The 17,434-nt window shown below is 43.5% G+C and overlaps 1 protein-coding gene across 2 annotated transcripts in view; it reads right to left on the bottom strand.

The window, feature by feature from the left end:
- The window catches only part of LOC126298492 (uncharacterized), a 1,054,904-nt gene that overhangs the window by 154,261 nt on the left and 883,209 nt on the right, over window positions 1-17,434 (bottom strand). For both annotated transcript variants that reach the window (XM_049989828.1, XM_049989829.1), the window contains one exon: window positions 11,296-11,443. In XM_049989828.1, the coding sequence (XP_049845785.1) occupies window positions 11,296-11,443 (148 nt within the window). The remainder of the gene's footprint in view (window positions 1-11,295; window positions 11,444-17,434) is intronic.

Genomic DNA, 17,434 nt, shown 5'->3' with positions numbered 1-17,434 from the left:
ATGCCAGATCACACACGAGAGGGGCGACATCTGCAGCAATCCGACGCCCTCGGTTCACTGTCACGGATATTCCTCCATACAGTCCCGACTTGATCCCATCCGATTTTCATATTTTTCCAAAACTTAAAGAACACCTTCGAGGACTTCACTTTGCTAGTGACGAAGAGGTTCAAGCAGATGTGAGGTTGTGGCTCCGTCAACAAATTCAAACATTCTACAGTGACAGTATCAACAAAGTGGTCTCACGTTGGGAGAAATGGGTGGCTCCGTCAACAAATTCAAACATTCTACAGTGACAGTATCAACAAAGTGGTCTCAGGTTGGGAGAAATGTGTTCGTCGTCTGTGTGTCTATGCTGAGAAATAAATATGTAGAATGAAAAGGAATGATATAAAATGTTAATAACTTTTGTGTTATTTAAAAATATTTACGAGTTTTTACACGAAAATTCGGGAGCATTAATTTTCAGCACTCCATTGCAAAGCCGAGGATTGTTCCACTGCTTCTACCATTATGTCTCCCTGAATTATGATGATAAGCGTGTCACTATTCTTACTTCTAATATTCTCTATCACCTTAACCTTAATTTTGTTTACCCTTAATCCTTATTTTTTTGGAGCACTCTGACCATTGGCTAAGTACGTAGACCATTGGCTGCCAAGGGGGATTTGGCGAAGAACTGGCAAGAGAGTTGTTATTAAATTTTAGGGAGGATTAAGGAAAACCGACCAGAATAGATCTCAATGTTCAAACCAGATCTTCACGCCGTGCAGCAGTTAGTACCCATAACGTAACAATCTTGATATGCTTCTTTATGGGAAACGAACACGAATAGGTAGCTGACCGACCCGCACACAAACGGCGTGGTAAGTCACTCTCAACTACACTGTCTGATCGTAAGTATGCGGACACGTATTAGTGAACATTAAATTGGGGTGTGTCACCCATTCACCTTTATGACGGCTTGAACTCTTCCAGTGAGATGTCTGTGGGGGAATGGCAGCTCATTCTACCTCGAGAGTCGAAATCAGAGTGATGTTGGACGCTGGAGTCTGGAGCGAACTAGACATTCTAACCCAGCCCAATGATGGTCCGTCGGTTCAGGTCGGAACGATGAGAAATTGTGTCTCCGAACTATTCCTTTACAGTACACAGTGCACAATGCTGTAAAATCTGTTAATGAGTTGTTGTTATGGTCTTCAGTCCTGAGACTGGTTTGATGCAGCTCTCCATGCTACTCTATCCTGTGCAAGCTTCTTCATCTTCCAGTACCTACTGCAACCTACATCCTTCTGAATCTGCTTGGTGTATTCATCTCTTGGTCTCCCTCTACGATTTTTACCCTCCACGCTGCCCTCCAATACTAAACTGGTGATCCCTTGATACCTCAGAACATGTCCTACCAATCGATACCTTCTTCTAGTGAAGTTGTGACACAACTCCCCAATTCTATTCAATACCTCCTCATTAGTTATGTGATCTACCCATCTAATCTTTAGCATTCTTCTGTAGCACCACATTTCGAAAGCTTCTATTCCCTTCTTGTCTAAGCTATTTATCGTCCACGTTTCACTTCCATTCATGGCTACACTCCATACAAATACTTTCAGAAACGACTTCCTGACACTTAAATCTATACTCAATGTTAACAACTTTCTCTTCTTCAAAAACGATTTCCTTGCCATTGCCAGTCTACATTTTATATCCTATCTACTTCGACCATCATCAGCTATTTTACTCTCCAAATAGCAAAAATCCTTTACTACTTTAAGTGTCTCATTTCCTAATCTAATTCCCTCAGCATCACCCGACGTAATTCGACTACATTCCATTATCCTTGTTGTGCTTTTGTTGATGTTAATCTTGTATCAGTCTGTTAATATCCTTCCGCGTTTAGACTTCCTTCAGTGCAGTTAGCGGACAACAACCTAACCACGAAAAATGTCCCCATACAGTGACAAGACCTCCTCGGTACTTCACTGTCGGTGCTATGTATGATAGTAGGTAACGTTCTCCAGGCATTCGCCAAAGCCAAACCCTTCCATAGTGTGTTTCATCACTCTAAACCACTCGTTTCCAGTCGTCCACTTTCCAGTGGCGTCGCTCTTTACACCACCTCGAGCGTCACTTAGCACTGACGACGGCAAGAGTGCTCGTGAGGAGCTGTCGACCATTTTATCCCATTCTAACTCCCTATGCACTGTCGCTGTGCTAGCTGGACTGCTGCTAGAACTTTGAAAGTCAATAGTGAATCCTTCCGTTGATTTCACGCGGCTTTTTACAACCACCTGGCGCAGTTGTCAACGGTGGCAAGTCATACACTTGCTATAGATGTTGAAGATACAGTTTCATGTTTTAATGATGGTGCGCGAAGCAGGAAATAAGTTTTAGAGAAAACAGGAATAAAGCCCAGAGTAAACTGCACGAAAGCTTTGTATGCGATAGAGACTGTGTAGTGAAAGCAGATAAACCATTTTTGGAGGCGACAAAATCAAGAAGAGTGCATCATAGGAATGTGAAAAGAACGAAAACATACAGAAAGTGAAAAAGAACCTGCTTATTGTGTTGGCATAAGCTGCCGCCGCCACACCAGGCGGCAACGAGGTTGCGAGAAGATCGATAGAAGCAAAAGACAGACAAGCAGGAAACGCGCCGACAGCGCCCTCTCGGCTGCGGACCAGAGGGCCCAGACAGTGAGTCATCGAGACATGGGTGGCAGCCCAGTCACTTGCAGTCACAGGCAGCACATAGCGACCAGAGTAGTGTACGTAGGGGATTTGTGCTTCATCAGCAGTGAGGCTAACGTGGTCTTTTACTGAGAGCTTGTGCCACGAAACCTGGCCTTTCTTGGGTTAAGTAGATTTCTTATTCTTATGAATAACGAACCCAGTTAACAAAATGGTTCAAATGGCGCTGAGCACTATGGGACTTAACATCTGAGGTCATCAGCCCCCTAGAACTTAGAACTACTTAAACCTAACTAACCTAAGGACAGTACACACATCCATGCCCGAGGCAGGATTCGAACCTCCAACCGCATAGTCACGCGGTTCCAGACTGAAGCGCCTAGAACCGATCGACCGCACCGGCCGGCCCCAGTTAACACTTGTGTGAGTTTGTGTAATAATAGGGGATACAGACCACCAAACAACATCCTCTCCTTGCTTCCCCCGGCACAAGCCTACAGTGACAACAAGACGACACAAAACTTATGGTGATGGACAGTTCTGAAAGAAAGCCAGATACAAGCAGAAACTTCAACGGACATTTTCCACACACACACAAATTTGTGTACATAGGTACATACAAAACCCAAAGTAAAAGCCCTATTACTTTTAAAAAATTTCCATATTAAAAATGTGGTAGAAATTCAGATTGAGTCTTTTCTAAACACGAAGTTTAAAATATGGGTACTCATTCATCTTTTTATCAATTAAATAAATTCTAGAATTTGAAACACCTGCAAGTATGCTTTGTGTGCTCTGCAAACTTCATAGAAGAATCTCTCTTACGGAGAAAACTGTACCTACATCAACAGGTGCATCCAAAAGTTAGTGAAAAAATTTTAAATGTAAAAAATTATTCTGATAGGTTTTGGAACTTTCACTAATATGAGTGTGATTCCTGAATCCTTCCTGGTCATGATGAGAAAGTTTTACTAATTTATTTCGAAAAGTATCGACAGTGGAAATAAAAATGTCCTGTGGTACCTCTTCTGTTCTGCTGTGTATTATTCTAGTCAGATGCTTAAGAACGTGATATGTTAGACCGATCGTCTGATAGTTCAACATTTATCTGTGCGCAACTCTTTCAGTAATGTGATGAAATTACATATTTGGAAATCCTGTTTATAGATGTTTCATCGTAATCAAAACACTTTCTAGCTCATATACCGTCCACAACTCTGTAGGCTTTCTTCGCTCTTCTTAATATATCTTGGCACAAATCAAATTACTATATCGTCTATTTTTCCCATATTGACTTCTTCCGCATGCTCTGCGATACGTGCTTCGGGAAAGCTCTGCCCCATCTGACTCCTTCCAGCTAATGCTTTTTCTTCTGCGCTTAACAGAGATTCCCATCTGAATCTCGCAAGATAACAGTTTTACTTCTTACTTCATCAAAAACACGTACGCCAAGTAAATTATTCCTACGACTATCATTTCTCATTTTTATGTGTTTCATTCATTTTGAATAAGCCTCTTTGCTTCTTTTGTTAATTTTTTCCCCAAGCAACTCAGACTGCTGCTCTTTCATTTCATCCTTCGACTTTTCATCTTGTTTTCGTCCATCAGTAATCAGGAGTGTTTTTTGAATCGCTCTGTCCCTATAGTGACTTGTGCTAAGTTCTTTCCTTCCGTATTACGTTACAGTCGTCTTATAATGTAATATTCTTGGCACCCTTCCGTAGGCCACAGGTCACTGTTTTGCGAAAATTTGCAAATGATTCAAATGGCTCTGAGCACTATGGGACTTAACTTCTGAGGTCATCAGTCCCCTAGAACTTAGAACTACTTAAACCTAACTAACCTAAGGACATCACACACATCCATGCCCGAGGCAGGATTCGAACCTTCGACCGTAGCGGTCGCGCGGTTCCAGACTGTTGCGCCTAGAACCGCTCGGCCACCACTGCCGGTGAAAATTAGCACCCTGTCTGTTTCTGTCTCGTCTAGTAACGATTAAACTTAGTGGTATTCTGATAAGACACGTATAAGCGTATATTGTGGACGCTGTCGCTGTCCCATACGTCGTAAGCAATGACAGAATACTGATTTTCCAGAGAAAACAGAACAGACATGGACATTAGTATGTTCTGCGGACATGATTAGCATATCAGTCACCTCGGTTCAGCATGTTTCCTGATGCCTATAAGACACAGGATCCGCCATGGGTCCTGATAACTTGTTCCATGGATGTTGGCATCGACGCGTATTAGGTGCGAATGACGTGCCGTTGTACAGCCATCCATGCTGCATTCACCTGGTTCCAAAGTTCATCTGTGGTGTTTGGCACTGGACCACAGCGCCGCACCTGTCGTTTCACCATACCCCACACATTTTCGATTGGCGACAAGTCTGATAAATAGGCGGGCCAGGGCAAAAGGCTGACAACCTGTGACACCACCAAGGCACGTGTTCGTGCAGCAACATGTGGTCTTGCATTGTCTTGCTGAAAAATGGCGTCAGGGGTGTTGTGCAGAAAGGGTATGGCTGCGGGTCACAGGACGTCATTCTCCTAGGTCACACTGGTCACGGTGCACTGGACACTCACCAACTGATATCTGGCGTTGTATCAAACAGCACGCGGCACCACAAGGCCTTAAATTGGCGCTGTATGTCTGGTGCGAATGCAGTCACTGGGATGCCACTACCTCTGTCTGCGGCGAGCCAAAATGCGGCCATCATTTTCAAACAAACAGAACTTGGATTCGTTCGAAAACAATATCTGACGCCATTTGTGTCCCCACTGACGCCGTTCCCACAGCATTGCCGTCTAGTTTGTTTCTGCACATTTGTCAAAGATATGCGGAGAAGTGCACGACGCGTAGGTTACCCATGCCGTAATAAACGGTGATGGACTGTTCAAAATGGTTCAAATGGCTCTGAGCACTATGCGACTTAACATCTGTGGTCATCAGTTGCCTAGAACTTAGAACTAATTAAACCTAACTACCCTAAGGACATCACACACATCCATGCCCGAGGCAGGATTCGAACCTGCGACCGTAGCAGTCGCGCGGTTCCGGACTGAGCGCCTAGAACCGCGAGACCATCGCGGCCGGCGTGATGGACTGTCACTCCTGGTAGTATACGAGGTTTTACACTGTTACACTGTTCCACTGTTGCGCCAGAGCCGAGGAAGACGCAGATGTGTGCCACAATGCCAGTCGTATGAGGTGTGAGGTGTCGATCTTCTCGGGGGGTGGTGTGGGTGGTGCGACCTGACCCACCTCGTAGTGTTCTACGGCCTTCCGTGAACCATTCGGCACACACTCGTTGTAGTGCCGAAACACTTCGTCCCACACGAGCAGCAATTTACCGGACGGATGGATCACATTCTCTCATGCCAATAACGCGCCCTCTTTCAAACTCACTGATTTGATGGTAGGTTCGCGAGGAATCCTGCTCGTCTGCTCAAGTCGCACCTTCTGTTTATAGCGACAACGAGAGTCGCAGGCACATTACCTTCAACCCGATGGCCGACATGGCTCAAATGTTACTAATTTCTGCAGAACATGCTAATGTACATGTCCTGTGAATATGAACGACCTACCTCTAATCGCTCAACGTGTTCTGTTTTCTTTCTGAACATGACTGTACACGCGCCCAGCCTGTGAGTATTAAAGTTTGCTACATCGTAACGACTCAAAAGTAAAGGACATTTATCGTGTTGTGGCTGCAAGAATGTGGGACAGACTGTAAAACACGTTGCGCTCAGACGACGTTTAACAACTGACAGAGGCGTCGGGAACAACTACTGCCCGTGCAACGCTATTGACAAATATAAGAATTGTTTAACCGCTGATTTTTACTTCACAAACGTTTATAATAGCAAACAAAATGTAGCTGATCAAATATATGCACCAACAGCCGCTTACATGATATAGTATAAACTCTAAAGTTTAATGTTTAGGGGTCGAACGACTGAGCTTGAGGTAACACTGTCCTTTCCGATCAGTGAGAAGGTGGCGCCGCTTGTTTGCATGTACACATCTCATTGGAGTCCTAATCGCCTACGGGCAGCACACTGTTTTACATTTACTCCGAGTTGGATTCATTCGGATTGTTCTTTGTAGAAAACGTTGTGACAGTGTATATAAGGCATCCCAAACTCTTAGGCGCTGTTTTATACAAATGAGAGAGAATACTAAACTGAATATTTGAAAATAAGGAACTAATGGTCGGAAATATATATTTAGTTTTTATTAACATAACACAATTATATACACTACGTAAGCTCATAGAAATTGTTCAAAGTGACGGCTGTGAGTCTTAATGTACGTATTGCAGCGGAGCGAAAAATTTTGTCACAGTCTCTCAAATATCCTTATTTTCTGTTGCACTCCGTCAGAGGCGGCTGGGTGACTACAAACATGTTCTTCACTTTCTACGACGCTTTAATGTATCAAATACTTCATACAGGAGTGAGACCCGGCAATCGCCCTAGCCGCGGGGGGCAGGTCATCCTTCTTCAATCGAACCATGAAAGTACCCGGTGCTATGCTGCTCACAGATATTAATATTTAAATGAAACACTGCAACGTCCCCTTGCTGGTAAGAAACGGCACAGTCTCCAACAACTGTGCAGCATATCTCGAAACGAATATATACTGTTCAAACATGATCATAGCGTACAATTCCACTCCACAAGTTAGTAGAGAAACTTTTCCTGCGATCCGTGACGAGCGTGGACTGTTGTCACTCCAGACATGGCTATTGCGGTGCTTTTCCAGCTACCACAATTGAGAGACGTATCATACGTGAACAATACAAACTCTAGGAGTTTTAGACCTGCTGGAAAAATCCATTGACAGAACAAATACATTTGAAAGTACTGCCTGCACACGTTGTGTATGAAGCTGCCACTCATCAACACTGTGTTCTTACCAGTGTGGACATCACGGGTATGTCTCCGTATACACATCTTTTATGTAGCAGTCTTATTTTTGCACAGATTTCGGTGTTTCATTACACCATATTTAGACCCCTGAATACAGTAAAATACCTTTGTCATGACTGTACAAAATGCAGTATCAAGGTATCTACTGTTACTCTAAAAACTGAACGTATAATAATATCATTAACCCAAACCCAATTTCAGTTTTCGTATGTATGTGCGACTAACAATGTGTTAAAACTCTGACAAAAGAAAGGAGCTATGGATAGTGTCTATAGTACATCATTTTTATTTATATTGCACATAAATCTGACAGACTACGACGCACATGTATTAAGAGGTAAGAGCAATCAAGCTTAGGCGAAATGAGTGGAACACTGTAAATAGCCATGTGTAATTTATGTAATGTATGATCAGTTTTAAGAGTACCTACAGATACCTTGATAACACATTTTTACAGTTATGACATAAGTATATTCACTGTATTTCGAGGGCTGAAGGTGGTGTAATAAAATACCAAAATATAAGTATAACTGAAAGTGTCTCAGTTGAGACAATTTTCTATCAAATTGTACTGTGCGAACAATGTTGTAAAGAGTAATGTACGTTGTTTGACAATCAGTCTTGGCATGCAAACAAGAATTAGCACCTCGGACACATATACGCGACTGTGTATTACTTTTCAAAGTCGATGCGGCAGACAGTTGTTGTTATGAAGTTAAGTAGAGGCAGTTTACAAACACGTGCTTCACAAGCATCACGCATTCAAGACTCCATTTCAATAGAAATGTTCATTTACTTATACGAAAATATTCTTTTTTGGTTCCTCTACCTTCCGTATAATTTTGACTTATGGATTGGGTACCTTGTAGAATGAATTCTCCAATTCAGTTTAAAATATTGTAACTAACTGTCAAGCAATTTCTTTTAAAGAAATGCATCCATCAAAGTCCAGATTATGTAGATATACGACTGACATTAAATTAACTTATTAAGACGAAATATTTCTACACTTGATACACTGTTGGCTGCGTTGATCAGTTGTGGCAAAATTAAATTTTGCGTTTGAGCGGAAGTCGAACCCGGTAACCTGAATCTGAAGGGAGTGCTTTGTCGCTTGTCTCCCCACTCCAGCTTGCCTCAAAGACATATTGAAGGTAATAGTTGCCACTCCACTGAGTTCCTTTCTTCAAAACTCCACTGAGTTCGCCCATGACGTTGTGCGACCAAACACCACAGGAACCGTTCCAGAAGAAATAGAGTCAAGAGTTTTCTGTCTCTATAGCTATGCCAAAGGAAAGATGTTGTGCAGCACGTAAAATTGTCTCCTATACGGTAGTAATTATTTGCATTGAACCACCGTAATAGCACTCGATAATTGAATTACACGTTTCGAGAGAGAATGCTCTCACCATCAATTAGTGGAGTTCATTAAATAAAAAAGCACGTCGGACTATGGGTTCTCGTATTACATAAAAGTCTTCCACTTCACACATCACAGTCACGTAACTAGGCGTGTTCTGTTTTTCAGCTGTGGTTACCGAAAGTGTCCACTTGACGCTTCTCTGGGTGTCCGGAGGTAGTTGTGAGCTTTACACCTTAGGTGCCAATATGTATGTGCAGCTTGTGTTCATTTTCCAAAGACTTTATTTGTCCAAACTCTAGCTATTACTTCCGCGGACTGCTAAATTCTTACAACTATTCAGCTGCAATGAAATAAATCTAAAAATCTGTTAAAAATCTCAGCCACTTGTTATTCATTTGGACAGAAATAACGTTGTTGAATTTCTTCTCGTTAATGGCTATTTATAATTCTTCTAGGAAATTGACTTTTATTCCTGTCTTTTCCATGTGTAGGATATCCAGGCTTTCTTCTGTACCCTATACCTGCCTCATATAGGTGATTGGCTACTGCTGACTTGTCGAAATTCCGCAGTCTGAAATTGTCTTTGTGTTCTTTGTATTTGTTCGAAAATATTTAACAAATATTTTATATACTTGCTGTTTCGAAGCCGTTGGGCTTAATAATGTTCACTATCTTCTGTGAGACCTCCTAACACATTTTTTCTTTACTTTCTTCCATGTTTCTTTTATTATTATTATTATTATTATTATTATTATTATTATTTCGCAGTAATTTGTTAATGATATCTGTATCGTAACCACTTTAACAGTTATTTTCTTGATAATTTTCAATTCTGTCTCTCTATCCTGCTTACTCACTGGCGCATTGAGTGCCTCTGTACTGAGCCCCTAACAGCAGCCTCTTTGTAAGCTCCTTTGATGGCAAAAACCTGATGATAAGAGCATTGTTTTCTGAAATGTGTAGTTGAATTCTATCAGGTACTATTAAAATGGTGGAAGAAAATACGAGGAGCGTTCAATAAGCAATGCAACACAATTTTTTTTCTGAAAGCAGGTTGTTTTTATTCGTTTATTTATTTCCAGTGCTCTTATAATATTCCCCACTCTTCTGGCTACGAAACCCTATTTGCCAACATAATCTCCGTTCAATGTGATGGTGTTACGCAAGCTGCTACTCTATTGGTCGACGACGGAGCCAGCGACTTGCTGCATCAACAACCTCCCCATCATCTACGTACTGCTTCCCCCAGCGTGCATTCTTCATTAAGCCAAGCATATGGAAGTCGGAAAGTGCAAGATCCGGGTTGTAAAGTGGATGAAGAAGAATAGTACAGAGAAATTCTGTGAGTCAGACTTGTGTGAGGCCTTGCGTTGTCACGGAGAAAGAGAAGTTTACTTGGGATTTTGCTGCGACGAACACGCTAAAGTCGTTTCTCCAATTTCCTGAGGAAAACAGAATAACGTCTTCAGAGTGCCAGAAGGCCGTCGCCATTACTTTAAGGGCTGAGGGTGAGGCTTTGATCTTTCTCTTCAGAGTATAAGGGGTATAGCCCCACTCCGTGGATTGACGTTTTGTTTCCTGTTCGAAGTCATGAACTAATGTTTCATCACCTGTGACTGTGTACGAAAAAAAATTTCACGATCAACCTCGTAACGCGAAAGCAAACCGTACAGATGACAGTTCGTTACTCTTTATGGTCTACGGTTAGGTAGCGAGGAACTCAGCCCGCATACACCTGTGATGGTGTTTGGTTTGTGGTTAGCTCAACCGCGCGGTCATTATCGCCCGTACCAAGTCCCAATTTTTACACAATCCAATTTTTTTCCACAGTCCACTCGAGCCACTGTCACGAATGATGATGATGAGGATGATGAAATGATGAGGACAACACAAACACCCAGTCCCTGGGCAGAGAAAATCCCCAACCCGGCCGGGAATCGAACCCGGGACCCCGTGATCCCATACACCTTTGAGTACCCCAGTTGGTGGAAGAGTGTGTCAGCGGCACCAACAAAGACGTCCAGTTGAGTAATGAGGTGTTTGATTGTGATCTGTAGATTACCTCGAACGACAGTGTTCGCACCTTCCAACATTGCTCGAGTCACAACTGTGTACCGCCGGCTGGCACGCGAGAGATCGGACTGGTTTAGGCAACCTTGTTGCGATGATGCCAGACGCCTCGCCCAAAGACTCAACCCGCTTTTGTTGAGTGCAGATCTCCGTAGACAATAACTGCTATATCACATCCGGAAAACGGATAATACCAATTTGCTTTTAAACTTCCGTGCAAATAGTTTGCGAGACATTACCTGTCTGAGTATGGCGTAGAAGACGTCGAGGTGCGAGTTGAGGTCGACCCCGTGCGGCCCCTGCAGGGCCTGCGCCTCGTCGCTCTCTCGCTGCTCGTCGAACACGTCAAGCTGAACGCCCAGGTCCGGCACCGTCCCGGCGCTCCGCCTGCACACACCACACTGCCTTCCACTCTACTGTTCTCTGAATAGTGTTACAAATAGGAACTTAACAAAACACACACAGATAATTCAAAACATTATCACGACATTGACTGCCACTTCGTGGCGGTGCGAGCACGTGAGGCGGTAACAAAAGTACGTAAGCGGGGCGAACACGGATGGGAGATCACCCTAGCGAAGATATAAGCTGTAACAGGACAGTGCCTACCACTAGGCACTAAATGGTAGGACGTCCAAGAGTCTTCACAGAACGTGGCGTTCGCAGGCGTGTCTGTTCTGTGAAGTAGGAAAGTTGGTGAGCTGTGGCATCTCTGCCGAAAGAGCACAATGATGGTGCACACGCAAGTGTTTCGGAGCGTTCATCGTTCGTTGTTGGACACGGAGCTCCACAGCAAACCACCCCTACGTGTTCACATGTTGACCCAATGACATCGTCAATTACGATTTCAGTGGGTATTAGACCACTGGAATTCGACCGTCGATCATTTGAAAAGTATCGGCTCTTCGGATGGATCACATATTTGCTACACTAGGTCGATGTTCGTCTCCACAAACGCCGTCATCGAGGTGAACGACGACTTGAAACGTGAAGCGCGCCGGGATCTCAGGACTATGAGAGCAGTATTATGCTATGGAAGACATTCTCCTGCGCTTGCATAGGACCTGTGGTAGTAGTCGAAGACATTCTGACAGCTGCGAACCACCTGCATCCATGCACGCATGAAATCTTCCCCGCCTGCGATGTCATCTCACAGCAGTATAACTGTCCGTCTCTTGGAGACAGAACCGTGTTACACTGGTTTGAGGAGCATTATACTGCACCCACGTTGATGTCGGCGACCAAATTCGCCTGCTGTAAATCGTATGGAACCCATATGGGCCGCTATCGGGTGCTACCACAGCGTACGCAAATCAGCGGCCCGTTATTTACGAGAATGACAAGACCAATGCGTAGACATATAATGTCACATATCTGCACAAACCTACCAACAAACTGTCGGATCCCTGGTGCGCAGAATCAGAGATTTATTTCGTTCCAAAGACGGACATACAAACTATTAAGCAGGAAGTCGTAATGTTTTGGCTCGTCAGTGTATTGAGGCTGAAGCAACATTCCTGCACTCGTACGTCACAGTACGATTCATTTCATACAAAAATGTCGCTAACAAAATCTTGCCCCATGTATTATTTCGGTAGAACATAGACGTCAAAGAAAATCAGTTTGGTAACACTGTAATCATATATACGATAGCTACCTTCATTCAATACTGTGTAGGTGTGCTGCGTAGCTTGTGTGCTTTTGTGTTCTCGAGTTGTATACTACAGATGAAATATTTTACCTACTCAGAGGAACAGCTTCACTTTAGTCTCATGAACTACATCGGTAACTCTTTTTAGATTCCTCCCCTCCGCCACCGCTGCCCTACAAACAGAACACTGACTTTTACTCATTCTGAAGATGAACGTTATAGTATTTAAGGAGTATCAGCTGTAGAATGTTGCTTTTATTTGATAACAGGAAATAAATTATTTTACTACATATATAGAGTTATTTTCATCCGTATTATCCACTAAAGAAATTCACTTTCACTTCAAGTGTGAATAAATACATTTTATTTTATCCGAAGTAATTCGAACACACTTTTTATGTCACTGCTACTTACTAAAGGAATGTTTTACTTTCTGAAGTCCGTAGAACGAAAGTATTTTTTCTTTAATAATTTGAACAGCGGGAGGTTAAAGCCTTAGACTCGGGAAGATTTTTATATACTCTAAGACAAAAAAGACGACACACCATGAATGAATTATCCGAATGGGACGGAAATCGGTAGACATGACGTACGTGAACAGATAAACAAGTGATTACATTTTGGATTGGATTGAAGGAGGAGACCAGGCAGTGAGGTCATCGGTCTTATCGGATTAGGGAGGGACGGGGAAGTCGGCCGTGCCCTTTCAGAGGAACCATCCCGGCATTTACCTGGACCGATTTAGGGCAATTACGGAAAACCTATGTAACGATGGCCGGATGGGGGATTGAACCGTCGTCCTCCCGAATGCGAGTCCAGTATGCTAGCCACTGCGCCACCTCGCTCGGTAGTGATTACAATTTCACAAAAACTGGATGATGTATTCAGAAGAAAGATGTTCATAAATTGAGCAGCTCAACAATTAGTTGGTCCACCTCTGACACTTACACAAACAGTTATTCGGATTGGCAATGATTGATAAAATTGCTAGATGTTCTCCTGGGGGATATAGTGGCAAATTCTGTCAAATTGGCGCATTGGATGATGAAGCCGAAGCTAGATGGAGAGCCTTGCCCATATTGCTTCAAACGTTCTCAACTGGAGAGAAATCCGGCAACCTTACTGACGCAGGCATCGTTTGGAAAGCATGAAAACAACCTCTAGCAACCTTTGATGTGTGCAGATGTGGGTTATCTTGCTCAGATGTAAGGCCAGAATGGCTTGCCATGAAGGGCAACAAAATGGGCCATAACGTATCCTCGATATACCGCTATGCTGCAAGGGCGCTGCAAATGACAACCAGAGGGATCCTGCTACGAAACGAAATGGCATCCAGAACCATCACTCCTGGCTGTTCGGCCGTATGGTGGGTGACAGTCACTTGGTATTCCACCACTGTCTGGAGCCTCTCCAGAAACGCCTTCGCTGGCCATGGCGGCTCATTTCGAAGTGAGACTTATCACTGAAGACGATTCTACTTCAGTCAGTGAGCTTCCAATGATATTCTGGGCCCCGTTTTGCTGCCCTTCATGGCAAGCCATAATGGGCATACATTTCAACAAGACAATGCCAGCCTGCATACGGCGAGAGTGTCTACTGAGCCGTAGCGGCCCCTTATCAGTTAGGCGGCCCACACACCAGACAAGCAAGGCGGGCAGCCGACCTCCCTTCAAGAACTGAGATCAAAACATCGCCATTGGATGTAAACATCAACAGACTTTTAGCATAAACATGACACTACTTCGTGAAAAAGCAATGTGACAAAGATCCACCAATTGGAGTACCTACGCCGGCTGTAGCTTAGTAGACACCCGCCATAGCCTTCTACACCTGCACCTACATCTACATCTACATCCGTGCTCCGCAAGCCACCTGACGGTGTGTGGCGGAGGGTACCCTGAGTACCTCTATCGGTTCTCCCTTCTATTCCAAAGCATTGTTCGTGGAAAGAAGGATTGTCGGTATGCTTCTGTGTGGGCTCTAATCTCTCTGATTTTATCCTCATGGTCTCTTCGCGAGATATACGTAGGAGGGAGCAACATACTGCTTGACTCTTCGGTGAAGGTATGTTGTCGAAACTTTAACAAAAGCCCGTACCGAGCTACTGAGCGTCTCTCCTGCAGAGTCTTCCACTGGAGTTTATCTATCATCTCCGAAACGCTTTCGCGATTACTAAATGATACAGTAACGAAGCGCGCTGCTCTCCGTTGGATCTTCTCTATCTCTTCTATCAACCCTATCTGGTACGGATCCTACACTGCTGAACAGTATTCAAGCACTGGGCGAACAAGCGTACTGTAACCTACTTCCTTTGTTTTCGGATTGCATTTCCTTAGGATTCTCCCAACGAATCTCAGTATGGCATCTGCTTTACCGAAGATCAACTTTATATGATCATTCCATTTTAAATCACTCCTAATGCGTACTCCCAGATAATTTATGGAATTAACTGCATCCAGTTGCTGACCTGCTATTTTGTAGCTAAATGATAAGGGATCTATCTTTCTATGTACTCGCAGCACATTACATTTGTCTACATGGAGATTCAATTGCCATTCCCTGCACCATGCGTCAATTCGCTGCAGATCCTCCTGCATTTCAGTACAATTTTCCATTGTTACAACATCTTGATATACCACAGCATCATCCACAAAAAGCCTCAGTGAACTTCTGATGTGATCCACCAGGTCATTTACGTATATTGTGAATAGCAACGGTCCTATGACACTCCCCTGCGGCACACCTGAAATCACTCTTACTTCGGAAGGCTTCTCTCATTTGAGAATGACATGCTGCGTTCTGTTATATAGGAACTCCTCAATCCAATCACACAATTGGTCTGATAGTCCATATGCTCTTACTTTGTTCATTAAAAGACTGTGGGGAACTGTATCGAACGCCTTGAGGAAGTCAAGAAACACGGCATCTACCTGTGAACCCGTGTCTATGGCCCTCTGAGTCTCGTGGACGAATAGCGCGAGCTGGGTTTCACACGACCGTCTTTTTCGAAACCCATGCTGATTCCTACAGAGTAGATTTCTAGTCTCCAGAAAAGTCATTATACTCGAACATAATACGTGTTCCAAAATTCTGAAACTGATCGACGTTAGAGATATTGGTCTATAGTTCTGCACATCTGTTCGACGTCCCTACTTGAAAACGCGGATGACCTGTGCCCTTATCCAATCCTTTGGAACGCTATGCTCTTCTAGAGACCTACGGTACACCTCTGCAAGAAGGGGGGCAAGTTCCTTCGCGTACTCTGTGTAAAATCGAACTTGTATCCCATCAGGTCCAGCGGCCTTTCCTCTTTTGAGCGATTTTACTTGTTTCTCTATCCCTCTGTCATCTATTTCGATATCTACCATTTTGTCATCTGTGCGACAATCTAGAGAAGGAACTACAGTACAGTCTTCCTCTGTGAAACAGCTTTGGAAAAAGACATTTTTATTTCGGCCTTTAGTCTGTCATCCTCTGTTTCAGTACCATTTTGGTCACAAAGTCTCTGGACATTTTGTTTTGATCCACCTACCGCTTTGACATAAGACGAAAATTTCTTAGGATTTTCTGCCAAGTCAGTACATAGAACTGTACTTCAGAATTCATTGAACGCCTCTCGCATAGCCCTCCTCACACTACATTTCGCTTTGCGTAATTTTTGTTTGTCTGCAAGGCTTTGGCTGTGTTTATGTTTGCTGTGAAGTTCCCTTTGCTTCCGCAGCAGTTTTCTAACTCGGTTGTTGTACCACGGTGGCTCTTTTCCATCTCTTACGATCTTGCTTGGCACATACTCATCTAACACATATTGTACGATGGTTTTGAACTTTGTCCACTGATCCTCAACACTATCTGTACTTGAGACAAAACTTTTGTGTTGAGCCGTCAGGTACTCTGTAATCTGCTTTTTGTCACTTTTGCTAAACAGAAAAATCTTACTACCTGTTTTAATATTTCTATTTACAGCTGAAATCATCGGTGCCGTAACCGCTTTATGATCGCTGATTCACTGTTTTGCGTTAACTGTTTCAAATAGTTCTGGTCTGTTTGTCACCAGAAGGTCTAATATGTTATCGCCACGAGTCGGTTCTCTATTTAACTGCTCAAGGTAGTTTTCAGATAAAGCACTTAAAAAAAAATTTCACTGGATTCTTTGTCCCTGCCACCCGTTATGAACGTTTCAGTCTCCCAGTCTATATCCGGCAAATTAAAACTCCGCCCAGAACTATAATATGGTGGGGAAATCTATTCGGAATATTTTCCCAATTATCCTTCAGGTGCTGAGCCACAACAGCTGCTGAGCCCGGGGGCCTATAGAGACGTCCAGTTACCATGTCTGAGCCTGCTTTAACCGTGATCTTCACCCAAATCATTTCACATTTCGGATCTCCGTCAATTTCCTTCGATACTATTGCACTTCTTATTGCTATAAACACGCCTCCCCCTTCACTGTCCAGCCTGTCTCTGCGGTATACATTCCAATCTGAGTTTAGAATTTCATTACTGTTTACGTCTGGTTTCAGCCAACTTTCTCTCCCTAGTACTATATGGGCGTTGTGACCGTTTATTAATGAGAGCAGTTCTGGGACCTTTCTATAGACACTCCTGCAGTTTACTATTAGCATATTTATATGGTTATTCCCTGTTGCATTTTGCCTACTCCTACCTTGCCGCATCTCAGGAGGCGTCTTGTCGGGCCTAGGGAGGGAATTCTCTAACCTAGAGAAACC

Source organism: Schistocerca gregaria, chromosome X, assembly GCF_023897955.1.
Source record: "Schistocerca gregaria isolate iqSchGreg1 chromosome X, iqSchGreg1.2, whole genome shotgun sequence".
Classification (NCBI taxonomy): Eukaryota; Metazoa; Arthropoda; class Insecta; order Orthoptera; family Acrididae; genus Schistocerca; species Schistocerca gregaria.
This window is presented reverse-complemented; position numbering and strand designations above follow the sequence as displayed.